This window comes from Coregonus clupeaformis, chromosome 20 (genome assembly GCF_020615455.1).
Source record: "Coregonus clupeaformis isolate EN_2021a chromosome 20, ASM2061545v1, whole genome shotgun sequence".
Taxonomy (NCBI): domain Eukaryota; kingdom Metazoa; phylum Chordata; class Actinopteri; order Salmoniformes; family Salmonidae; genus Coregonus; species Coregonus clupeaformis.
In genome coordinates this window covers 43,575,804-43,598,430 of record NC_059211.1, presented here as the reverse complement: position 1 = coordinate 43,598,430, position 22,627 = coordinate 43,575,804, and the positions used below count along the sequence as shown (strand labels likewise).

At 43.8% G+C, this 22,627-nt stretch overlaps 1 protein-coding gene across 2 annotated transcripts; it reads left to right on the top strand.

Annotated features, from left to right (window-relative positions):
- The first annotated feature begins 2,405 nt into the window (after positions 1–2,405).
- On the top strand, positions 2,406–17,612 carry LOC121533455 (MAP kinase-interacting serine/threonine-protein kinase 2). Of its 2 annotated transcripts, none has more exons than XM_041839412.2 (14): positions 2,406–2,593; positions 3,126–3,341; positions 3,814–3,901; positions 4,050–4,169; positions 4,275–4,372; positions 6,587–6,666; positions 6,888–6,961; positions 7,167–7,271; positions 7,674–7,729; positions 7,964–8,059; positions 12,653–12,847; positions 13,091–13,255; positions 13,354–13,394; positions 13,551–17,612. In XM_041839412.2, exons 2-14 carry the CDS (start codon positions 3,291–3,293, stop codon positions 13,822–13,824), a joined length of 1,443 nt encoding a protein of 480 aa, XP_041695346.1. In that variant the 5' UTR covers positions 2,406–2,593; positions 3,126–3,290; the 3' UTR covers positions 13,825–17,612. The 2 variants fall into 2 exon arrangements, with proteins under 2 accessions (XP_041695346.1, XP_041695347.1); XM_041839413.2 differs by having other exon boundaries at positions 2,407–2,593; positions 4,068–4,169.
- The last annotated feature ends 5,015 nt before the right edge of the window (positions 17,613–22,627 follow it).

Below are 22,627 nucleotides of genomic sequence, written 5' to 3'. Positions count from 1 at the left end.
CTGTATCAAGTTATGGGTATGCTTGTCATTGGCAAGGACTGGAACATTTTTAGGATAAAAACAAACGGAATACAGCTAAGCACAGGCAAAATCTTAGAGTAAAACCTGGTTCAGTCTCCTTTCCAAGACACTGGGAGGCGAATTCACCTTTCAACAGGACAGTAACCTAAAACACAAGGCCAAATCTACACTGGAGTTGCTTACCAATATGACATTGAATGTTCCTGAGTGGCCTAGTTACAGTTTTGACTTAAATCAGCTTGAAAATCTATGGCAAAACTTGAAAATGGCTTTCTAACAATGATCAACAACAAACTTGACAGAGCTTGAAGAATTGTAAAAATAAAAACGGGCAAATACTGTACAATCCAGGTGTGCAAAGTTCTTAGAGACTTATCCAAAAAGACACAGCTGTAATCGCTGCCAAAGGTGTTTTTAAGATGTATTGTCTCAGGGGAGTGAATACTTATCTAATCAAGTTGTATTTTTCATAAATGTTTCATGAATGTTAGAATTTTTCTTCGACTTTGACATTACAGAGTATTTTGTGTAGATTGTTGACCAAAGATGACAATTACATCCATTTTAATCCCACTTTGTAATACAACAAAATGCGGAAAAAGTCAAGAGGTGTGAATACTTTCTGAAGGCACTGTATGTAATGGGTCATTTTATAGAACTTGCTAAAACTCGTTCTTAAACATTGTGAGAAAGCAATCCATTGCACATTACCAAAATAAACGGGGTCAATCTTCTACTCATTGTGTCAATGTTGCTTAGGCGTAACGGGAAGATACAGTAGATCATTTGAAAATCCTCAGAGAGTTATTTCATTATCACTGCTGTGAGAGACAATTGATTGCCAGCGTACCACCTCTTCAGCAATTTCTGAAACGTGCGATGCTAGGTCACGATTCACGAGATAACATGCCATAGATGTGTAGTGTGAAGACATGAAGGAGGGTCCTATACTACTAATATTTTACTTTCCTCAGCTTCTATCTCAAGGCCATCAGACTGTTAAATAGCCATCACTAGCACATTAGAGGCTGCTGCTGCCTATTGAAATCACTGGCCACTTTAAGAAATTGAACACTAGTCACTTTAATCATGTTTACATATCTTACACTACTCATGTCATATGTATATACTGCATTCTATTCTATAATATTCTACTGTATCTTAGTCCATGCCGCTCTGTCATTGCTTGTCCATGTATATTTTCTTAAATTCCATTCCTTACTAGTTTTGTGTGTATAGGGTATATGTTGTGAAATTGTTAGATATTACTTGTTAGATATTACTGCACTGTCAGAGCTAGAAGCACAAGCATTTCGCTACACCCGCTATAACATCTGCTAAACACGTGTATGTGACAAATAAAATTTGATTTGATTTATATGACATGTATGTTGCACTAAACTAGTGTGTGTGCATTCACATACACTGAGTATCCCAAACATTAGGAGCACCTTCCTAATATTGAGTTGCACCCCCCCTCCTCCGTTCCATAGGGATGCTGGTCCATGTTGACTCCAATGCTTCCCATAGTTGTGTCAAGTTGGCTGGATGTCCTTTGGGTGGTGGACCAAAATCAGCAGTGTTTCAGTTCTTGACACAAACCGGTGTGCCTGGCACCTACTACCACACCCTGTTCAAAGGCACATACATATTTTGTCTTGCCCATTCAACCTTTGAATGGCACACATACACAATCCATGTCTCAATTGTCTCAAGGCTTAAAATTCCTTATTTAACCTGTCTCCTCCCCTTCATCTGCACTGACTGAAGTAGATTTAACAAGTGACATCATTAACGGATCAATGCTTTCACCTGGATTCACCTGGTTAGTCTATGTGTGTACCCCTATTGCAATTTGTCATCACCAGCCTCCGTAAGTAGGATAACTGTCTAGCGGGCACTTTTTATTCAGGATCTAATGTGAAAAATACTTAGATTTATGCTATTGTTGAAATGCATATCTCGCCATGTCTGACAGAACACGATAAGCCTACACCTGAATAAACATGATCATTGTTTGTGTCCTAACACACACTAGTGTACATCCTCTTCATTCCAGCATGCCTCTTCACTGGAACTCATGGGGAACAAAGCAATCCACTCTCGCCCAGTTCCATTTCTGTCCCCTCTCCTAAAACCTAGCACTCTGAACATTCTTTATAGAAGAAAGCGACATGGCAGAATCTCCACAATGTGGTGAAAGGCTGTGTTTGCTTGCACACCTACAAAATAATTTCAGATCATTTCTGAAGGGTGAATGAGAAGGCGTTAGGAAAGATGCTATTGGCTGAAATGGAATCAGACCTAGAGAACACACGTAATTCCTAATCCCAGCCCATGTGATGAACCAACCGTCTGTTGCTGTGTTTTGGGTGCGAGTAACCGAATGGGCTGGATGAACCGAGAAGTGGGCGGAAACAGTCGTGAGATTAAAAAGCCTTGTCGGGATGCATTTCGTTCCACCTTCCACACACTCACGATCTGGTTTCCCCTCGACAATCTCTGCGGCTTTGATGAAAGCAGTGGGTCAAACAACGGCTTTAACACTGGAGCTGTGAAAAACGAAAACGGGGTAAATTAAAACTAGTTTGTCGATAGTTACTTTGGCTTGACGTCCTTTTTACTCGGAGTTTATCGAATTTAATGCTTCTGTCGATGGCTCGACAGCATTAACTAGCTATCTGGCTAGCCAAATCGTTTAATTGGCATTCATTGTTTTAAAATGCCATTTCCATATTGCTTTACGCTTAGATTGTTTAGTCGGTTGACTCAGTTGGTAATTAATTTGAGGATATTGGTGCGATTGATTAACTAACTAGCTAGATTAGTTAACTGCAAATTGATGCTGCTATGCAGTGTTCTCACGCAAAGTGTTTGCTTCTAGTAGCGCAGTGTGGGTTCAGTAAACGTGGTTGGACAACGGGCCATGTTGCGTTATGTGAATTGGGTGAACTATTTTGAAATGTAATATTACAGCTACTCCTTAAAGTTACATTCTTCCAATGTTTAATGTCTAGCTTGATATAGGCCTAACTAGTCTATTGTTGTCAAATATTCCCGATTGTTGTCTAATGTTTATACAATGCATTTCTTTTTCACCACAGTGCTCCCGTCGGGTTGAAAGAGCCGCATCATCTTGACCAGACAGCACAGCGATAATTTGCTTCATTCTCTAAAATAAACATTTTGTTTTCGGAGAGTGTAATTTGATACTACATAAACGCTGCAGCCGCCATCAGTCCCTCATAATCAAATTTAATCAAAGCAAAATGGTGCAAAATATGATCAGCGAAGTCACTGGATTCCATAGCTCTTTCAAGGTGAATGAGTGTTTCTATTAGATTGCATTGGTTACAAGATGACGAAGTGATACCAGGCTCCATCTTGCTATATTTAACTACATCTGTCTTCACACTTGGGTGACAAACGTGTGTCCTTGCTACCAATGTTTACAGTTCACACATGCAGATATGGATAATGACAGACTAATTGAGTTTCCCAGGGAAAATGTTAAATTGGCCTACTTGGACAATGTTTTTAAATGGCACAACATCACATATTGGTTCAGATGTTATTGTATATGTGAAGCCTGTGTACAAGTGGGCAGTGTACAGAATTGTTCACTGGATACAGTATCGCTGTGAAATTCTTGAAACTTGACTCAATATTGAAATGGATGAGGCCATGGCCACTGTAGCTAATGGTTTGATAATTTTATCATAAATTGTGTGGGTAATTTTGAACAATGCTTAACTTTTAGTTTAAATTCACCCATTTGTTCTGGCCATCTAGGGCCAAAATCCCTTTGAGACTGATGAATTCACAAAAAATGGATCCCTCCTTGATTCCGACTTCAATTTTGAGTCGTCTAATAGACATGGTAAGTGTATTCCTTTGTTTGTACTGAACCCTTGACTAGAAGTTCTCATCTTACTCCAATAGGTCAATATCGGCATCCTGGGACACAAACTCTGTAGTAGCATTTCCTATGTTAAGTAGCACCCTGTAATTCTAAATTATTCTTACAGATTTTTATGATTGTGTAGATATTCCCTCCAGCCAGCCTATTGACATCCCTGATGCCAAGAAGAGAAATAAGAAGAAAAAGCGTTGCAGGGCAACTGACAGCTTCTCTGGTCGATTTGAGGGTGAGTAATTTTCTTCTCATGTAAAGGACAGATTCTGTAGATTATAGTACAAAATCAAGCAATTTTTTTCTACAGTTTAAATTTTTTGTACATTTGTCCTACCAGATGTCTACAGGCTGCAGGCAGAGGTTCTTGGAGAGGGGGCATATGCAAGAGTGCAGAGCTGCATCAACCTCATCACCAATAAAGAATATGCTGTGAAGGTAAGATGTTTCTCATGCTGCACGAGTTCTTTGAAAAGGAACCCCAATATCATTGAGTGCCTGAATGTTTGAGTGGTTTGTATAGAATTTGGGAACGTGACCATTTTTCTAGGAAAGGTTATTGAAGGCTCTCCCAGGATATTGCCAACTTCAGAGGATAGTGTCTGAAGTGTGCGTCACTCCTGACATGGGCCTGTGACTGCTATCATTTCACATCGCACTTCTTTGCTGTCTGGGCCTTGGGTTGCGATCGATATGGGAATGTTACATTGCAAAAGACTGCACATGGTTATCTGATCATTAGCCACAAGCTGTGAATTGTGCACGTGAAGGAATTGCTCTGGAAATGTAGCCCCTTAATTCATTTCATGTTTTTTTTTTTTAATGGAAGACCCTATAGATGCACTATATCAATGAGTCTCTTTGACACAGTCTTCTCTGGCATCTACATTTGTGGACTGTAACCTTGTTTGGGACATTCCAAGACATAATTGATCATTTTTGTTATTTTTAACTGATGTCTGAGGCTCTGCCAGTGTTGTGCTGCTGTTGTAGTTTTTATGGGCACTGGGTACCTAGCTACTGCTAGCACAGAAACTTTACTGTGTTTTTCTGGCTCTGCCAGCCAATAAGACACCCCCCCTCTTTGCTCTCATTCGTCAGCCAGGCTCCTAGTGGCAGGAGGTGTGCTGGCAGCTGTACCAAAACATAAACCTGGGTAAGGGTTGTGACCTGGTGTGTTCACTTCTTTTTTTTGTTCCTCTAGCGCCACAGTTTTTTTTCTACAAAATGGGGCGTGGATTGAAAAACAGTCGTTGGATTCCTGTGGCTTCTTGCCTCTTTCTCTCTCCTTTTGCCATGAGATGTTGTGCAATTTGGTCTGGTTTTCATTTTTGCAGAAGTGTTGTAAGATTTAGTTAGTTCCATATTTTGTATGGATTCTTTGACTGCTGTAAGACTACTTTTGTATCCAGTATATTAATGGTATTTGTTCCCCTTAAATCTTTCTAGTAATAGAGTTGTTTACTGAAAAGAGGGGTCCTATGGGGGGGGCGGGGGTTGTGGGAGAACCAGTGTCTGAAGGTCAGTTGAGGCTCTGAAGGGGCTCAGACCGCCCACACCAGATGTCCTCGTCAACTACCCCTCCCCCTCCTGATGTCTGGAAGGGGGGCGGGGACTCTAGTGTTGCAATCCGAACAAAAGCCAGAGCTGCAGGAAAACAAACTGAAGGGGCCGGTCTCCTATCTGCTTACCTTCTTCCCTGCCTGGCTAGCTTCATCCTGGGGCCCAGCACACTGAGTGCTCCTGGGCTGTCTAGGCATTCACATGTCTGGGTTTATTTACAGACCTGCAGTATGATTCAATAGGGCCATCCTGAAGCCAGGCTGCAGGGATTTATAGCCCCTGGAGGTGCTGGGTGACTGTCTCTGAGAGGACAGTAAAATCCCCACAGCCCTCCATGGGGACAAAAGGGGCTCACCCCCATGTTGGCTATCCATTTAGCCATCTATCAATTCTCCCATTTATTAGTTAATCAATACTAGTGTCTGCTACTTGGAGGCTACTCATTGGAGGTTGTGTTCAGGAGAAAGTAACAGGTTTTTGTGCTGACTGTTTAGAATATTGCTTAAGCTTTGGACAACGCAGGCCTCTAATCCTATAAACATTGTGCTCTGACCCGGTGGGTTTCAATGGCATCCCTAATCCAGCTAGCAGGAAGAGCGTCACGTACACCCTCAGACAATGAGAAGAGGGGGCAGCTGGAAAAATGGAGGCATTTGCTTTTAGTGTCAGCAGTCTCTTTTGGCTTTGCAACAAGCTAGGCTGCCAAGCAGCGGCCCACAACAGTACTACAGCTAAATTTAGTCTCCACTCTGTTGTTGATGCAACTGGGAACTGGTTGCCTGTGGGGGCTGGAATGAAACCTTTTGATTTCATGGAGCAAGCCTTGAAGATTGGAATATAGGTTACACACGTATACTATATTTAGAGGTGTGATGCTTAACCTATTGGCTGTCTGGGTGGGTAGGCACTAGGCAAACCTCAGAAGTATGTTAACCCTTCATCCTAACTGTGCCTAAAGTGGTAAAGGTTGGAAGGTGAGGAGGAAGTGGGGCTAAGGGCACATGGTTATTTCCATTCCGTGCACAGTATAGTATGATGCATACATGGTGTTTGGAACCCCATCCCCTAACCCAGACTCCTCCATTCCAGATCATTGAGAAGAGACCAGGTCACAGCCGCAGTCGCGTTTTCAGGGAGGTGGAGATGCTGTACCAGTGCCAGGGTCACAGGTAAGATTACTGCCTATATGTCCAACCACATGGCTGACTTGTGACACTTTTTAGTAGAAAGCAGTGCACCTTACTTCACCAGATGCTCTTGGCACTTAATGAGTAATGCTCTGAGACGTTTTTCCAGTTATTCAATACATATTTCCAGACTGACAGCTGTTTTAGTAATGGTTGTAATCGTATGACCACATAATGACCGTGTCCTGTTTCCTTCACTGCAGAAACATCCTGGAGCTGGTGGAATTCTTTGAGGAGGAAGACAAGTTTTACTTGGTGTTTGAAATGCTAAGAGGAGGTGAGTGCTTCTAACCATGCTTAAATGCTCTGAACACTCACACCCAGTCTCTTTGGGGGGCTAATGGAAAGCTATAGTAAAATGCACCATTTCCTCTTGCATGCGTCTCATATTGAATTGGTCGGTGTAGCTTAATACAGGCACTTTTTATACAAGCCAATGTAATGGGGTTGAGCAGAGTAATAAGAGTCTTGTTGACCCGCAGGTTCGGTCCTGGCTCACATCCACAGGAGACAACACTTTAGCGAGCAGGAAGCCTGCGTTGTGGTGCAGGACATCGCCAGCGCTCTGGATTTCCTGCATAACAAAGGTAAGCCTCCTCCAGCAGGGTCGAGCCATAGCCCAGGGCACGCCTGCCAGGCCAAGGGGGAGGATGGGGTTTCACGTGGATACTGGGAATGGCATGGCAATGGGCGCTGGCATCTGGAGATGGGCTGGCGTGTCTCACAAGGGCATTACACTGCAACTATCTGATCTGGTTTCAGCAGATTGTTGGAAGGCTCGGCCAACTGTACACCTGGGTATAATAAATGGGCTTATGGTCTCGCGTGTTGCCTCCACACCTGGGCTGTTGGGTCAAAGGTTAGCCATAGACGCCCTGTGATCCCTAGCAGTGGCCCATGCTGGTCAGTTGCCACATGCCAAAATCCCCCCACCCCTACTGTTTAATTCACCATGCCTCAGAATGACGCCTCTTTTCCTTTTTTTAAAGGAATGGCACATAGAGATCTGAAGCCAGAAAACATCTTGTGTGAGCATGTGGACAAGGTAAGTTTCCATTGATGGGTGTCTGATATCTTTAGTCACTGGCCCAAGGGCACTCTAATCTGAAGTTAAGTATGATTGCCAATAAATCGCCTTCCCCTAAAGTCCTATCATACCCAATGAAAGGCATAAACGACAACCAACACCCTGAACTTTGGTCACAAATCTATTGAGCGGCATCAGAAGAAAGGATGTTTTTGTAACCTCTAAAACGTGCCTTTCTCCCTTCCTCTGTAGATCTCTCCTGTGAAGATCTGTGACTTTGACCTGGGCAGTGGGATCAAGCTGAACAGCGACAGCTCACCCATCTCTACCCCAGAACTCCTCACTCCGGTCAGTCCGTATACTACACTGTTGCGCCAGTCCAGTTCACCTTGACTCATTTTGACTGCATGTATAAATAATCTTGTGGAAATGCTATGGGAGAAATTCTATGGAAGGCAGTAGGGATCTGCATCATTCTTTTTGAAGACTATTTGATACATATCTAAATAAATGGGTTAAAACGATACATTTTTAGTTTGAAACGATTCGGTGCGTTTCAGTTTGATTAGAGAATGAATGGATGCGATACGATTCACTAACATTTGTTGCATAAACGCATTCATTTTCTATTCTAAGTTCAAATCTATTGATGGAGCTCATTAGCTGGCTCTGTCTGAGCTGACTTCTGTGTGGGTGTAAATTATGTATGTCTATGGCGTATACTCTGTAGGTACCTGATCTGAGCCATAAGGGAGACTGGGCATCTACCACCCCACTACCACTATAAATTAGGGGGGGGCAGTGTAGCCTATGTTTTGTCCCCCTACTTTGGTTCTGAAATTACAATCACACACTAATTTGTCATTTTTGCAGATTAAGTGTTTGAGCTAGTAATGTATCAATATTTACAAATTAGCTATGACATAGCATAAATAGATATAGCGCACAACTTTGGATTTCACCGCATCTCAAAATCGAATGGTTTTGACCGTTTGGAAGTTTTTGGTGGGCTTCTTTTCTCCGCCCGCTTTGGCCATGTAGTGCACCTCGCAAAAGTGATTCCTTGTTATGAAATTATCAACATTACATTTGTATATCTAAAAAGACCATATACACTGATTGCTTAAAGCAAAACTATTGCTGATGGGGAACCTGAACAATCGAAATAACATCTATTGTAAGTCCGAAGGTATAGCCATGATCATTTGACTGAATCGGCGATTCGTAGCGTTTGAATAATTTTTTTTCTGCCTGATTCATGTTACATTTGGATCGGTTTGGGGTCTGCGGACCGATGCAGTCATATCTTAAACATTTGAATCGGGGACTGATGCGTATTGGTGAATTGTTACGTCCCTAGAAGGCAGATGTGCTGTGATTATAGGACGTGGCACAAAGCCCCAGTGAGGTTAATCGGTCACATGCCCTGCCGCTGGCTGTTTTACACGGGGCAGGTGGATAATATGCAGGGTGGTTTTACAATGCCACTCCCCAGCTAAATGGGCTGGCCTGTATGGTATTGGACAAGATCAGGTGGTGTCATCTGGGGATTGACTCTCAGGCAGTGTGTGTGTGTGTGTACCCCGCCCTTGGCCGCGCTCTCCTATCTGGCAGCTCCCAGGCTTAGATATCTGGATTGCTCCTGTCAACTCCATTCAAATTCCCAGAAGTCTAATGTCCACATCCTGCTACTTATCAGTGGAAATAGTGAGGCACATGGGGTTAAACCATAACCCCAAGTTTCGTCAAACATAACTATTTGAACCCTGAATGGCACAGTTATTGGAATGGTTCAAATGTAAAGGAAACCCATCCCATTCTTTGCGCCTCATCCCATAGCTGTCAGAGGAAGGGAGATGGGTGTGAGCAGGTGAAGCTGATCGCCCGTCCAGGCTAGCTAGAGGGGGAATGTGGAGAAATGTAGGGGGTGGTGGATTTTGCATTGTAACCTGACCTAGCTTTAGCAGCCTGTTGGTGGGCCAGCTCTGCCCTGGCCTGTTGGTGGAATAGTTGTGGGACCAGGGCTCTCACGTGTTTAGTCTGGTGGGATGGGGGGGTCACACTCGCACATTTGGCCGACTGGGTGGCGTGAGTGTTCTCCCCCTCTATGATCATGGGTCTCTGCTCTCTCCCTCACCTTGCCTGCATCCCCCTCTGGTTTCAACAATGGCCTGGTCTTTATCTGAGAGAGTGCCCTGGGTCGGGTCAGACTTGTTTTGAATAAAGGTATTTTGTCATTCCTGTGGAAAGAACTAGATGTAATATCCTTGAGTAGGATTAAGGCTACAGGGAACAGATTGCACAGACAGCGAGGCCAAGCCATGGTATGTGGAAGTGGTTGAATGAGAACCTTATTTTCCTTGGAACGGTAATTGGAACGAAACAATGTTTTCCTTCACTGATCCTCTGGTATCACTTGTGCTGTAACATGCAGAAACAGAAATAGCATTGCCACCCACCCTCCAGTCTCTTCCCGCACTGTAATCACCACCCACTTTCTCTCACCACATTTGTGCAAGCCTGCATTTCTCTTTGTATTCATGAAACAAAAGCCCCATGTCTGAAGCTTGTTCTATAGAAATTGAGTCTTGCCCTTGTACCTAGCAACTGTGCTTTGATTGGCTGAGCCAGTGGGAGGGGGAGTGGGGGGAGTGGCGTGTGTACCCAGCGCTCTCCCTTGTTTTTCTTTGGCCTCATCACAGGGACAATATTTTCTGATTTATTTCTCTCCCTCCCCCTCTTTAAATTGTTTTTCCCCCTTCTTTACCCACATGCCTGCACTTAGGCCATGTTATTCCCCAATGTATTTACAGATTTTCATGTGCTTGAGTAAATAGAATTTGATAAAAGCAAGCGTGAGCAATTTGTTTACTGTACTTGTAGAGGTTGAAAGTCTTCAGGTGGAGAGGGGTGTGAATTTCAGGGACTAGCTGGTCTCTTTTCTGAGAATCATGTTCAAGTGGTTTCCTGAGAACTGAGTGGTGAAAGCAGATCTGCATGGGGCTGTGTGCAGCAGTACGAGACCACACACAGGCCTGTGCTGCGCCTTAAGGGGAATTCACAGAGTTGTCAGAGGTTTGTCAGGCACTTTTGTGCAACTGAGGCGCTGATGAAAGACCAACTCCTCTTTCTGTAAGCTGTCCTCAAACAACAGCTGTGTTGTCACATGATGACTGTATGGGCTGACTGGTCACATGGTTAGGAAAGTCCCAGGTTGACTTCACCAACAAATCCTCATACGTCCGCTGATTAACCACTATCTGTGTCACAGCAGGATGGATTGAGGCTGAGACTGATGCAAGTCTTCAGTACTATTGCCTTATGCAAGTCCAGTAGTATTGACTGATGCAAGTCTACAGTAGTATTGCACCAGCAGGGTTATGTTTATCTACTCTAGAAAGTCAAATCTGCTGTACAAGTATCAGTAGAACTGAGCTCTCTCATCCTACCCCCTTTAGCCACCCCACACCCTTATCAGTGCCTTGAGCAGTCAGTCTAGCCAGCCTATCTCTGGCTGCTGGGTTTAGCCATGTTTTTGAAGGGAGCTCTGAAACATGAGTACTCTTTTGATGATCATAATCCCATTACTCCTCTGAAGCACCTTGGTGTACAGAAATATATTTTGTTCCATGATGCTGTTTTAGCTGGCAGTGTTGCAGTTTCTCTTGGGTGTTGCATGAGAGAGGGTTGGAGTTGACCTGAATCTGGGAGTGTTGTTGAGGAAGGCAACCAGCTGTGTTGGGGCTCGCTGGCCAACAGACTAGGCTTTGTCTGCTCTGAGTCCTGCACTGCGAAATTGCATTGCATAAGGGTGCAGTGGGACGGCGCTGGGGCGACAGCTGGACCAGGGCTCACAATAGAGGCTAGCTGTGTGCAAACAGACTGCTCTCCAGCCTCTCCTTGGATAGAGGAATGGGATTTGCAGCAGACTCTCATTGTTTGGGTTTTATGGACATTTGGTTTACCAGAGGTTATCTAGAGCACCTTTCATGATAAAGCTAGCTAGCCAATCAGGAGTGTTTAAAGGGTGTCCTTGATACCTCTGCTGACCTGGGCTCTGGGTTTAGTTGCTATGGTCTGGTCAATCTAACCCCACAGATTCCTCAATCATGTTTGTTGATTATTGTAATCTTTACGCCATTTTCACGATATCCAATTGGTAGTTTTGACCTCGTCTCATCGCTGCAACTCTCAACGTGCTCAGGAGAGGCGAAGGTCGAGACATGCGTCCTCCGAAACATGACCCGCCAAGCTGTGCTAGTATTGAAACACCATTGGGTGTTTTTGTTTGCCGGAGTTATGCAACTGTGCTGGGCTTTCTTAGACTGACCCACCGACAATCCTCTTTTCTTAGCTCAGTGTTTGGCCTAGTGTCACATCCGACACAGTCACGCTGAGCCTGTAGCCGATCCACAGTGGGTTTTGAGCAGAGTGCTAAGAGCAGGCTGTGTGAGTCACACAGGCCCCACTCATCACTGCCCTCACCTCCCTGCCCACTGCACATAATGTTCTCCATGCCTTGTTATGTTTTCTGCAGAGATGTTTTGGAAAGCAGAGGCACTTAAAGGAATCCATCAGTGTGGATAATCCCCCCTCCTCCTGAGCCCCTCTGCTGTACTAGTTTAGTTTAGCCCAGAGCTGCTGTCTACCATGTGACTCTCATACAACAGAGTCTCAGACAGGTTTATTATTCTGTGCAGGCACATGAGGCATCAGCTGAATGGAGAGTAATGCAGCAGGCAGTTTTTTTTTCTTTTTTTTTTACCAAAAACTTGTTCACAGATATTGGACAGCATAGACTTGTTTTTCCTTTTCACTGTTGTACCCACATATTACATTCAGCTCTGTTTTTATATAGCTGCAGCAGTAGCCTCAGGTGGGAGTTGTTGACTGTTCCCAGCCCAGAGCTAACTAACCCTGCGATCTGTCTGTTTCCTGCAGTGTGGCTCGGCAGAGTACATGGCCCCTGAGGTGGTGGAGGCCTTCAGTGAGGAGGCCACCAACTATGACAAGCGCTGTGACCTGTGGAGCCTGGGGGTCATCCTTTATATCCTGCTGAGTGGCTACCCGCCCTTCGTGGGCCGCTGCGGCAGCGACTGTGGCTGGGATATGGGAGAACCATGCCACACATGCCAGGTAAGAAAGGAAACCAAGGCCACCTCCGGCTGCGTCAGATTCTCGCTCGAGCTTTCTCTCCCTTTTGTTTATCATGTGCGCTCCTGAAACGGTATCCTGTTTGTTTAGTAGGTAGTATAGTAGTCCTAGATGCACGTTTACATAGGGCACCTGTGGCTTGCACACAATTGTGAAATTCAAGCCATACGTTTCTTCAAGTTCCTTACTATGTGATGGTAAAGAAAGCGCTTATTTCTTCTCCAGAACACGTTGTTCGAGAGTATCCAGGAAGGGAAGTATGAGTTTCCTGAGAAGGACTGGGCTCACATCTCCTCAAGTGCCAAAGACCTGATTTCCAAACTGCTTGTTCGTGACGCCAAGAACCGCCTGAGTGCTGGCCAGGTTCTGCAGCACCCTTGGGTGCAGGGGGTAAGTCTCGCGCTCTCTCCCTCTTGGGTAGAATGGGTGGGGGTTGTTTTTGTCTACCCACCTGTTAAAACAGGTCTCTCTGCTTTTTGTTTTTTTAGGGTTTCTCTGACACTCTGCCAACATCCATCCTACATCAAAGGTGAGTTCATCTTTCAGAGTTCCTGAGGGATATGGGGTATGTTATTTATTCTAGTGTATCCTGATCAGCTCATTATAGGAAAGTACAACTATTGAAAATGGAGTGTCACCACCTGCATTGTTAATGTTTTTGTTTGGTCTCCTCCTACCCTATCAGAAACAGTGCCAAGGACTTGACGTTCTTTGCTGGCAAGGCGGTGGCCATGAACCGGCAGCTGGCTGAGCAGGCAGTGATGGAGGAGCAGCAGCAGTTTGACGAGGCTCCCTTGGTCATCACAGCCAGCTCCACCTCCATGCGCCTCTACCCTCCATCCAACTCAAAGCTGGCCAAGCGCAGGCAGAGGGGCAGCCTCTTGAAGACTGAGCCCGTCTCTGCCGCCGAACTCTGCCAGCTCCTCACCCCCCTTGTCATCACGTCATCATGTGCCTAAACCACCATCTTTGACACCTCCCCCCAACACCAATTCTGATCTCTAGACGACCGCTCAGCCTGGCCTCTCTGCCACTACCTGGCCGCAGCTCCTCAGCCACACTGACTGACTGCAGGCATGACCCCCTCTTTAACAGGAGACTGCTGCCATGCCTGCTGTCTGTTTCCTAACTGACTTCTGCCCCACAGCAGCACTTGTAAAGCACATCAGCCGGGCCTGCATACACACGCACATCCAGGCTGACGGGCTGCTGGGCCTGCTAGGGACTGGGAGGTCGATGGGATTGGAGGCCTCAAGCTAAGGCAGAAAATTTGAACCAAGCTCAGACACCAAAGTACTACCTGTTGTGCTGCTTTCACGTTATAACTAGATCAACTGTGACTTAAGTTTACCTAGAATGTTCTCTTTGCCTGTATGTCTGTGTATGCATGAATGCCTCATCAGCAGATACATACATGCTTATGCAATAGCCAAGATGACGTGTGGAGGGATTCAGTGTAGAGCAGGCTGGACGCGAATGATGTTAGTTCCTGGTGCAGTCCATTGTTTGGCTGGGACTTTCAAAGCTTTCAGATTATTTTGTTTATCTTAATGGATAAATTCCTCTTCAACTACACTGACTCTGTAGAAGGTTTAAGCCCACAGTACAAAACCTTGTGGCTGTGCACTTGAGCCTCTAGTACCAGAGAACGTGTATCTATAACCAGCCCTTATTACGCTGCAATGTCTACCAATGCAGTTTAATAGATGAAATGAATTATGCCAAACTAGCACTGGCCATGCATCATTCAATGTTCATTCCTCCTGAATTTCTACAATGCAATAGGGGTTGAATTAAATGTGTTTTTCCTGCCTCTGCAAGAGAGGCTTTATGCACCAACTCAAAGTTCTTGGCACATGTAACTAATTTGATACCAGAGGGGTATACTACAAATCAGGATCAATGAGTTAGCCAGCTAACTTTGAACAACCAGAAGTAACTTTATTTTCTTGTTCATTAAGAAAGCTAAACTTAATGTTTTTTGGTTGAGTTGCTAACCATGTTTCCATCCAACCGTTTTATGCGTTTATTTTTTATTTTTAAGTACGTCTTTTTTATTATTTTTAATTCACGGCAGGCCTGATGGAAACGGCAAATTTGTCAGTGAACTTAACAAATGTTAAAACAAAATATGATAGACTAGGGGGGATATTTGTCGGTACAATTTAATTATGTGAGGAAATGGTGACGCAAATGCCTTTATGCGCAAATATTGATATAACTTGGTCACGCGATATGTTGTGTGGTCCTCCCACTACGACTCATCAAAGAATGCAGTTTATTAGGCTACATATGAAATAAGTGAATCATAACTTCACAAGGTGGCGAAAGTGCACGCAGTGATTTGATTGCTCCTTTCCAATAAATATCAAGGGTCTTATTCTGGAAACATGATTGACGCTTGGCTGCTTTTTGACAAATCTTTCTCTTTTGTCCATAATAATCTCATGTAGGCTATCCTACCGGCACTCTATCTGCGAGCTGTTGGCTAGAACACATGTGCCAAGACCAGTGGGCACATTTAGCAATATAACAAAAAATGTTGACGAAACCTGTAACTTGTATTCTTTATTCGGTACATGGGAATTTATCCGCAAAAGTAATTTATGAGCACTACGTCATCACGTACAGCATTTTATCCGCAACAGGTCAATTTGATAAAAACCTATCTCTGGTGAGAAAATATGCATATTTGTTTTTATGCAATGTTTTTGAATATTTACATATCTATCGCCAATTGGATGGAAACCTAGCTAAAGAGACTTCCCATTTCAAGCTCAACTTAAAAAATATATATATTTTTTTAATCTGAACATTTTGGCACGTTAGCTGGCAAACTCATTGATCCTGCTTTGTAGTATACGCCTCTGACATTTTGAATGGGGTTTGCCTGATGCTACCCTCTCATTAAAAATGGCAAATATGGTTCCCCATGCCAAATTGTGTACTAAGTTTTGTCGTCATCAGACCATTCGATGTTCACAGCTAATACGTCTTAAGTAATTTGACTGCCGGTTAGTGTGAAGTAATTGTATGCCATGGCTGTCATAATAACCTGTCAAGCATAGCAGGGTTAAAAAAGCACATTTTGGCCACTGTGACTTAGAGCTATTGTATTTCTGAGATCCGGTTTCAATCAGGCTTTTCCGTTAAGAGGGTAACCTGATGGTGTCCTCTAATGTGACGCACACCCTCTCAGAATGATTCTAAACTGCATCATAACGTTGCAAATTTGCATAGAACATGGTGAAGGAGACTATGAAAACCATATTTAAAAACAATAAACACAATGGAAAAGCATTCAAAATATATATATATATTCTGAGGACATGTAGCTGTATTAATGAGTTCTTTAAAAAGTTTACTTTATTTTATGTTTGATAACGACATCAATGTTTAACTGTGCCACTGATATTTTTATGGCTGTTTTTAAGCGGGTTTTTATTTGTATTTTTTATATCGACCTGCATGTGGTGTTCAGGTGGAACACCAGATGTTTTTCTTAAGATTTATTTTTTAAGCGTTTGTTCTTGAGTTCTAGTTGAATGAACAAGAGGATGTGAGATGGGGAAAGTGTTTTATTTGTATCTGGAGCGAAATGAATGCCCAGTGAAGGCGTTTTCTTTTACTGTTTTTGTATGTGAAAGTGTTTAACTATCTGTTTGGAAACAAGTTTGGCTCTTTCTGAAATTGAACAATTATTTTACGGTGATGGTCTCAAGACATTGTAGCCATTTGCCAAAGAGGGTAATAGTCATGACAAGTGTTTTGACTTGAGGTTTTTTACACGAGTGCACATTCTCAAGGCGTAAGAAACTACTAAACTCATGAATGTCCATGTGGTGTTGCCAGCACTGCAGTGTGGTACTCTGGAAAAAATGGCTCCCTTGGCGTCATATGGCCCATTATGCTGATAATAGGACACTGATTGTAATATTTTAAAGAAACCTTCTACCGATGCATCTTTGTGGGGTTTTATGTCTTATAGTAAGACTTACTTGAATTTGTGTATGCAGCTCTTTCTTCTTTGTTTGTGGAACTACCTTGCTATCAAGAATCTGAACAAAATCATTAAGCTAAGTCAGGCAAACTTTAGGGATTTGAAAATACCTATTCAATTCAGTATTTCAACTTTTGTATCGGACATGTTTCTCCCTACATTTTGTTAGGGTTGGGATTCTCAGAAATGCACAAAGACTTGGGTAGTACGCTTAGATATAATTATGGTATGAGTTTCCTTGGTCATAACCATTTCTACTTTTACCCAATGCAGTAGTTTTGGACTGCCTTTTTATTTGGAGAGTGGATACAAGCTATCCCTCCTTACATTGTGAGACCTTTTTGAAGTAAAATGGAGACCTTCAACTGGACAGTCATAATCCACTTCCCCACAATTTGAATGTAGCCCACCGGCAATGCATTTTAACATTTACATTTTAATTAAACATTTTTATAAATAGTTGAGTTTGAGGGAGGTAATGTAGATTTTTTTTCTACAATGTGGTTATGATCTCCTCAAGCCTTCAGGCTTTTCTTGAGTGTTGTTAATACTTTTTTTAACTGTTCTCTCCCAGCCCAAAATATTGATGGGGAAAATGTTGGAAATTACATCAGACAAACATTGATTTTAAATAAGCACTTTACTGTAACATGTGACTGATTTGCAGTTCACGCAAAGCAACATCTGACTGTTGCAGAATTTTGTATTGTTTTTCTAAAAAATATACAATAAAAATGCTTTGAAACACTTTCTTTTCTTTCTGCTGTTCAGAAAATTCACACCCCTTGACTTTTTCAAAATGTTTGTTACAGCCTGAATTTTAAATTGGAGAGAAATTCACAGGCCTGCACACAGAATACCCCATAATGTCAAAGTGGAATTGTTTTTCCTGAATAATTTAAACTTAAAAGTTGAAATGTCTTGTAAGTATTCAACCCCTTTTTGTTATGGCAAGCTTAAATAAATTCAAGAGTGAAAATGTGCTTAACAAGTCACAAGTGCAATAATAGTGTTTAACATGATTTTTGAACGACTACCTTGTCTCTGTACCCCACATATACACTACATGACAAAAGTATGTGGACACCTGCTCGTCGAACATCTCATTCCAAAATCATGGGCATTAATAAGGAGTTGGTCCTGCCCCTTTACTGCTATAACAGCCTCTAGTCTTCTGGGAAGGCTTTCCACTAGATGTTGGAACATTGCTGCGGGGACTTGCTTCCATTCAGCCATAAGAGCTTTACTGAGGTCGAGCACTGATGTTGGGCGATTAGGCCTGGCTTGCAGTCAGTGTTTCAATGAATCCCAAAGGTGTTCGATGGGGTTGAGGTCAGGGTTCTGTGCAGGCCAGTCATGTTCTTCCACACCGATCTTGATAAACCATTTCTGTATGGACCTCGCTTTGTGCACAGGGGCATTGTCATGCTGAAACAGGAAAGGGTCTTCCCCAAATTGTTGCCACAATGTTGGAAGCACAGAATCGTCTAGAATGTCATTCTATGCTGTAGCGTTAAGATTTCCCTTCACTGGAACTAAGGGGCCTAGCCCCAAACCATGAAAACCAGCCCCAGACCATTATTCATCCTCCACCAAATTTTACAGTTGGCACTATTCATTCGGGCAGGTAGCGTTCTCCTGGCATCCGCCAAACCCAGATTTGTCCGTCGGACTGCCAGATGGTGAAGCTTGATTCATCACTCCAGAGAACGTGTTTCCACTGCTCCAGAGTCCAATGGCGGCGAGCTTTACACCACTCCAGCCGACGCTAGGCATTGCGCATGGTGATCTTAGGCTTGTGTGCGGCTGCTTGGCCATGGAAACCCATTTCGTGAACCTCTCTACGAACAGTTATTGTGCTGACGTTGCTACCAGAGGCAGTTTGGAACTGGGTAGTGAGTGTTGCAACCGAGGACAGACTATTTTTACGCACCACGCACTTCAGCACTCGGCGGTCCAGTTCTGTGAGCTTGTGTGGCCTACCACTTTGTGGTTGAGCTGTTGTTGCTCCTAGATGTGTCCACTTCACAATAGCAGCACTTACAGTTGACCGGGGCAGCTCTAGCAGGACATAAATTTGACGAACTGACTTGTTGGAAAGGTAGCATCCTATGACAGTGCCACGTTGAAAGTCACTGAGCTCTTCAGTAAGGCCATTCTACTGCCAATGTTTGTCTATGGAGATTGCATGGCTGTGTGCTCAATTTTATACACCTGTCAGCAACGTGTGGCTGAAATAGCCCAATCCACTAATTTGAAGGGCTGTCCACATACTTTTATATATATAGTGTATAATTACAGTGGGGAAAACAAGTATTTAGTCAGCCACCAATTGTGCAAGTTCTCCCACTTAAAAAGATGAGAGAGGCCTGTAATTTTCATCATAGGTACACGTCAACTATGACAGACAAAATGAGAAGAAAAGAAATCCAGAAAATCACATTGTAGGATTTTTAATGAATTTATTTACAAATTATGGTGGAAAATAAGTATTTGGTCAATAACAAAAGTTTCTCAATACTTTGTTATATACCCTTTGTTGGCAATGACACAGGTCAAACGTTTTCTGTAAGTCTTCACAAGGTTTTCACACACTGTTGCTGGTATTTTTGGCCCATTCCTCCATGCAGATCTCCTCTAGAGCAGTGATGTTTTGGGGCTGTCGCTGGGCAACACGGACTTTCAACTCCCTCCAAAGATTTTCTATGGGGTTGAGATCTGGAGACTGGCTAGGCCACTCCAGGACCTTGAAATGCTTCTTACGAAGCCACTCCTTCGTTGCCCGGGCGGTGTGTTTGGGATCATTGTCATGCTGAAAGACCCAGCCACGTTTCATCTTCAATGCCCTTGCTGGTGGAAGGAGGTTTTCACTCAAAATCTCACGATACATGGCCCCATTCATTCTTTCCTTTACACGGATCAGTCGTCCTGGTCCCTTTGCAGAAAAAACAGCCCCAAAGCATGATGTTTCCACCCCCATGCTTCACAGTAGGTATGGTGTTCTTTGGATGCAACTCAGCATTCTTTGTCCTCCAAACACGACGAGTTGAGTTTTTACCAAAAAGTTCTATTTTGGTTTCATCTGACCATATGACATTATCCCAATCCTCTTCTGGATCATCCAAATGTACTCTAGCAAACTTCAGACGGGCCTGGACATGTACTGGCTTAAGCAGGGGGACACGTCTGGCACTGCAGGATTTGAGTCCCTGGCGGCGTAGTGTGTTACTGATGGTAGGCTTTGTTACTTTGGTCCCAGCTCTCTGCAGGTCATTCACTAGGTCCCCCCGTGTGGTTCTGGGATTTTTGCTCACCGTTCTTGTGATCATTTTGACCCCACGGGGTGAGATCTTGCGTGGAGCCCCAGATCGAGGGAGATTATCAGTGGTCTTGTATGTCTTCCATTTCCTAATAATTGCTCCCACAGTTGATTTCTTCAAACCAAGCTGCTTACCTATTGCAGATTCAGTCTTCCCAGCCTGGTGCAGGTCTACAATTTTGTTTCTGGTGTCCTTTGACAGCTCTTTGGTCTTGGCCATAGTGGAGTTTGGAGTGTGACTGTTTGAGGTTGTGGACAGGTGTCTTTTATACTGATAACAAGTTCAAACAGGTGTCATTAATACAGGTAACGAGTGGAGGACAGAGGAGCCTCTTAAAGAAGAAGTTACAGGTCTGTGAGAGCCAGAAATCTTGCTTGTTTGTAGGTGACCAAATAATTATTTTCCACCATAATTTGCAAATAAATGCATTAAAAATCCTACAATGTGATTTTCTGGATTTTCTTTTCTCAATTTGTCTGTCATAGTTTACGTGTACCTATGATGAAAATTACAGGCCTCTCTCATCTTTTTAAGTGGGAGAACTTGCACAATTGGTGGCTGACTAAATACTTTTTTCCCCCACTGTATCTGTACAGTCCCTCAGTTGAGCAGTGCATTTCAATCACAGATTCAACCACAAAGACCAGGGAGGTTTTCCAATGCCTCACAACGAAGGGCACCTATTGGTAAAAAAATAAAAAAGCAGACATTAAATATCCCTTTGAGAATGGTGAAGTTATTATACTGAACAAAAATATAAACACAACATCTAAAGTGTTGGTCCCATGTTTCATGAGCAAAAAAATAGCTTATTTCTCTCAAATGTTGTGTACAAATTTGTTTACATCCCTGTTAGTAAGCATTTCTCCTTTGCCAAGATAATCGATCCACCTGACAGGTGTGGCATATCAAGAAGCTGATTAAACAGCACAATCATTACACAGGTGCACCTTATGCTGGGGACAATAAAAGGCCACTCTAAAATGTGCAGTTTTGTTACACAACACAATGCCACAGATGTCTCAAGTATTGAAGGAACATTCAGTTGGCATGCTGATAGCAGGAATGTCCACCAGAGCTGTTGCCAGATAATTGAATGTTAATTTCTCTACCATAAGCCTCATCCAACGTTGTTTTAGAGATTTTGGCAGTATGTCCAAACGGACTCACAACCGCAGACCAGATTTCTGTCTGTAATAAAGAAAAACTCATTCTGATTGGCTGGGCCTGGCTCTCCCGTGGCTGTGCCCTTGCCCAGCCATATGAAATCCATAGATTAGGGCATAATGCATTTATTGCAATTGACTGATAACTCAGTCAAATCTTTGAAATTGTTGCATGTTGTGTTTATATTTTTGTTCAGTGTACTTACACTTTGGATGGTGTGTCAATACACCTAGTCACTACAAAGATACAGGCATCCTTCCTAACTCACTTGCCTGTCACGCGTGCTGTAGGTGGGTGGAGTGGTGGAATCAAACGCAGAACACCGAAGGATAGTCCAAACAACTTTAGTTAATCTCCAAACAGGAAAAATAACAACACTTGCCCGAAGGCAAAAATACGCACGAAGGCGAAATAGCAACAAGCGCACTAACAGGGTGCGAAAGCTCCCAACGCAGTGGAGGAAAGCTCAACCGAGCGAAAGGGGCGAAAATAAGCCCAACACACGACAGACCAAAATCAATAACACACAACACCTGACAAACACAACGAGAACTAAATAGGACACTAATGACACTAAATGATAACAGGTGTGACAACAATCAGACAAAAGCAACGAACATGAAACATACAACGGTGGCAGCTAGTATTCCGGAGACAACGAACGCCGAAGCCTGCCCGAACAAGGGAGAGAGGCAGCCTCGGCCCGAAACCGTGACAGTACCCCCTTGACGCGCGGCTCCAGACGTGCGCCGACTCGGCCTCGGGGGACGACCCGAGGACGCGGAGCAGGGTGCGTCGGGTGCCCACGATGGAATTCCGTCAGGAGAGACGGGTCCAAAATGTCTCTCCTCGGCACCCAGCACCGCTCCTCCGGACCGTACCCCTCCCACTCCACTAGATACTGGAGACCCCCCATCCGACGTCTCGAATCCAAGATGGACCTCACGGAGTACGCCGGTGCCCCTCGATGTCCAATGGGGCGGAGGAGTCTCCCTGATCTCACTTTCTTGGAGTGGGCCAGCTACCACCGGCCTGAGAAGGGACACATGGAACAAGGGGTTAATACTTTTATATTCAACAGGTAGTTGTAATTTATAACACACCTCGTTCAACCTTCCCAGGACTTTAAATGGCCTACAAACCGCCGACCCAGTTTCCGACAGGGCAGGCGGAGGGGCAGGTTTCTGGTAGAGAGCCAGACTCGATCACCAGGTGCGTACACCGGTCCCTCACTGCGGTGGAGATCGGCGCCGCCTTATGACGTCGGAGGGCCCG

Bases quoted from the DNA above. Each gene is read 5' to 3' on its own strand.
- LOC121533455 (XM_041839412.2), top strand. From the start codon at position 3,291: ATGGTGCAAAATATGATCAGCGAAGTCACTGGATTCCATAGCTCTTTC. The intron at 6,667-6,887 runs GTAAGATTACTG...CCTTCACTGCAG, and splicing joins TACCAGTGCCAGGGTCACAG to AAACATCCTGGAGCTGGTGG. The intron at 6,962-7,166 runs GTGAGTGCTTCT...GTTGACCCGCAG, and splicing joins GTTTGAAATGCTAAGAGGAG to GTTCGGTCCTGGCTCACATC.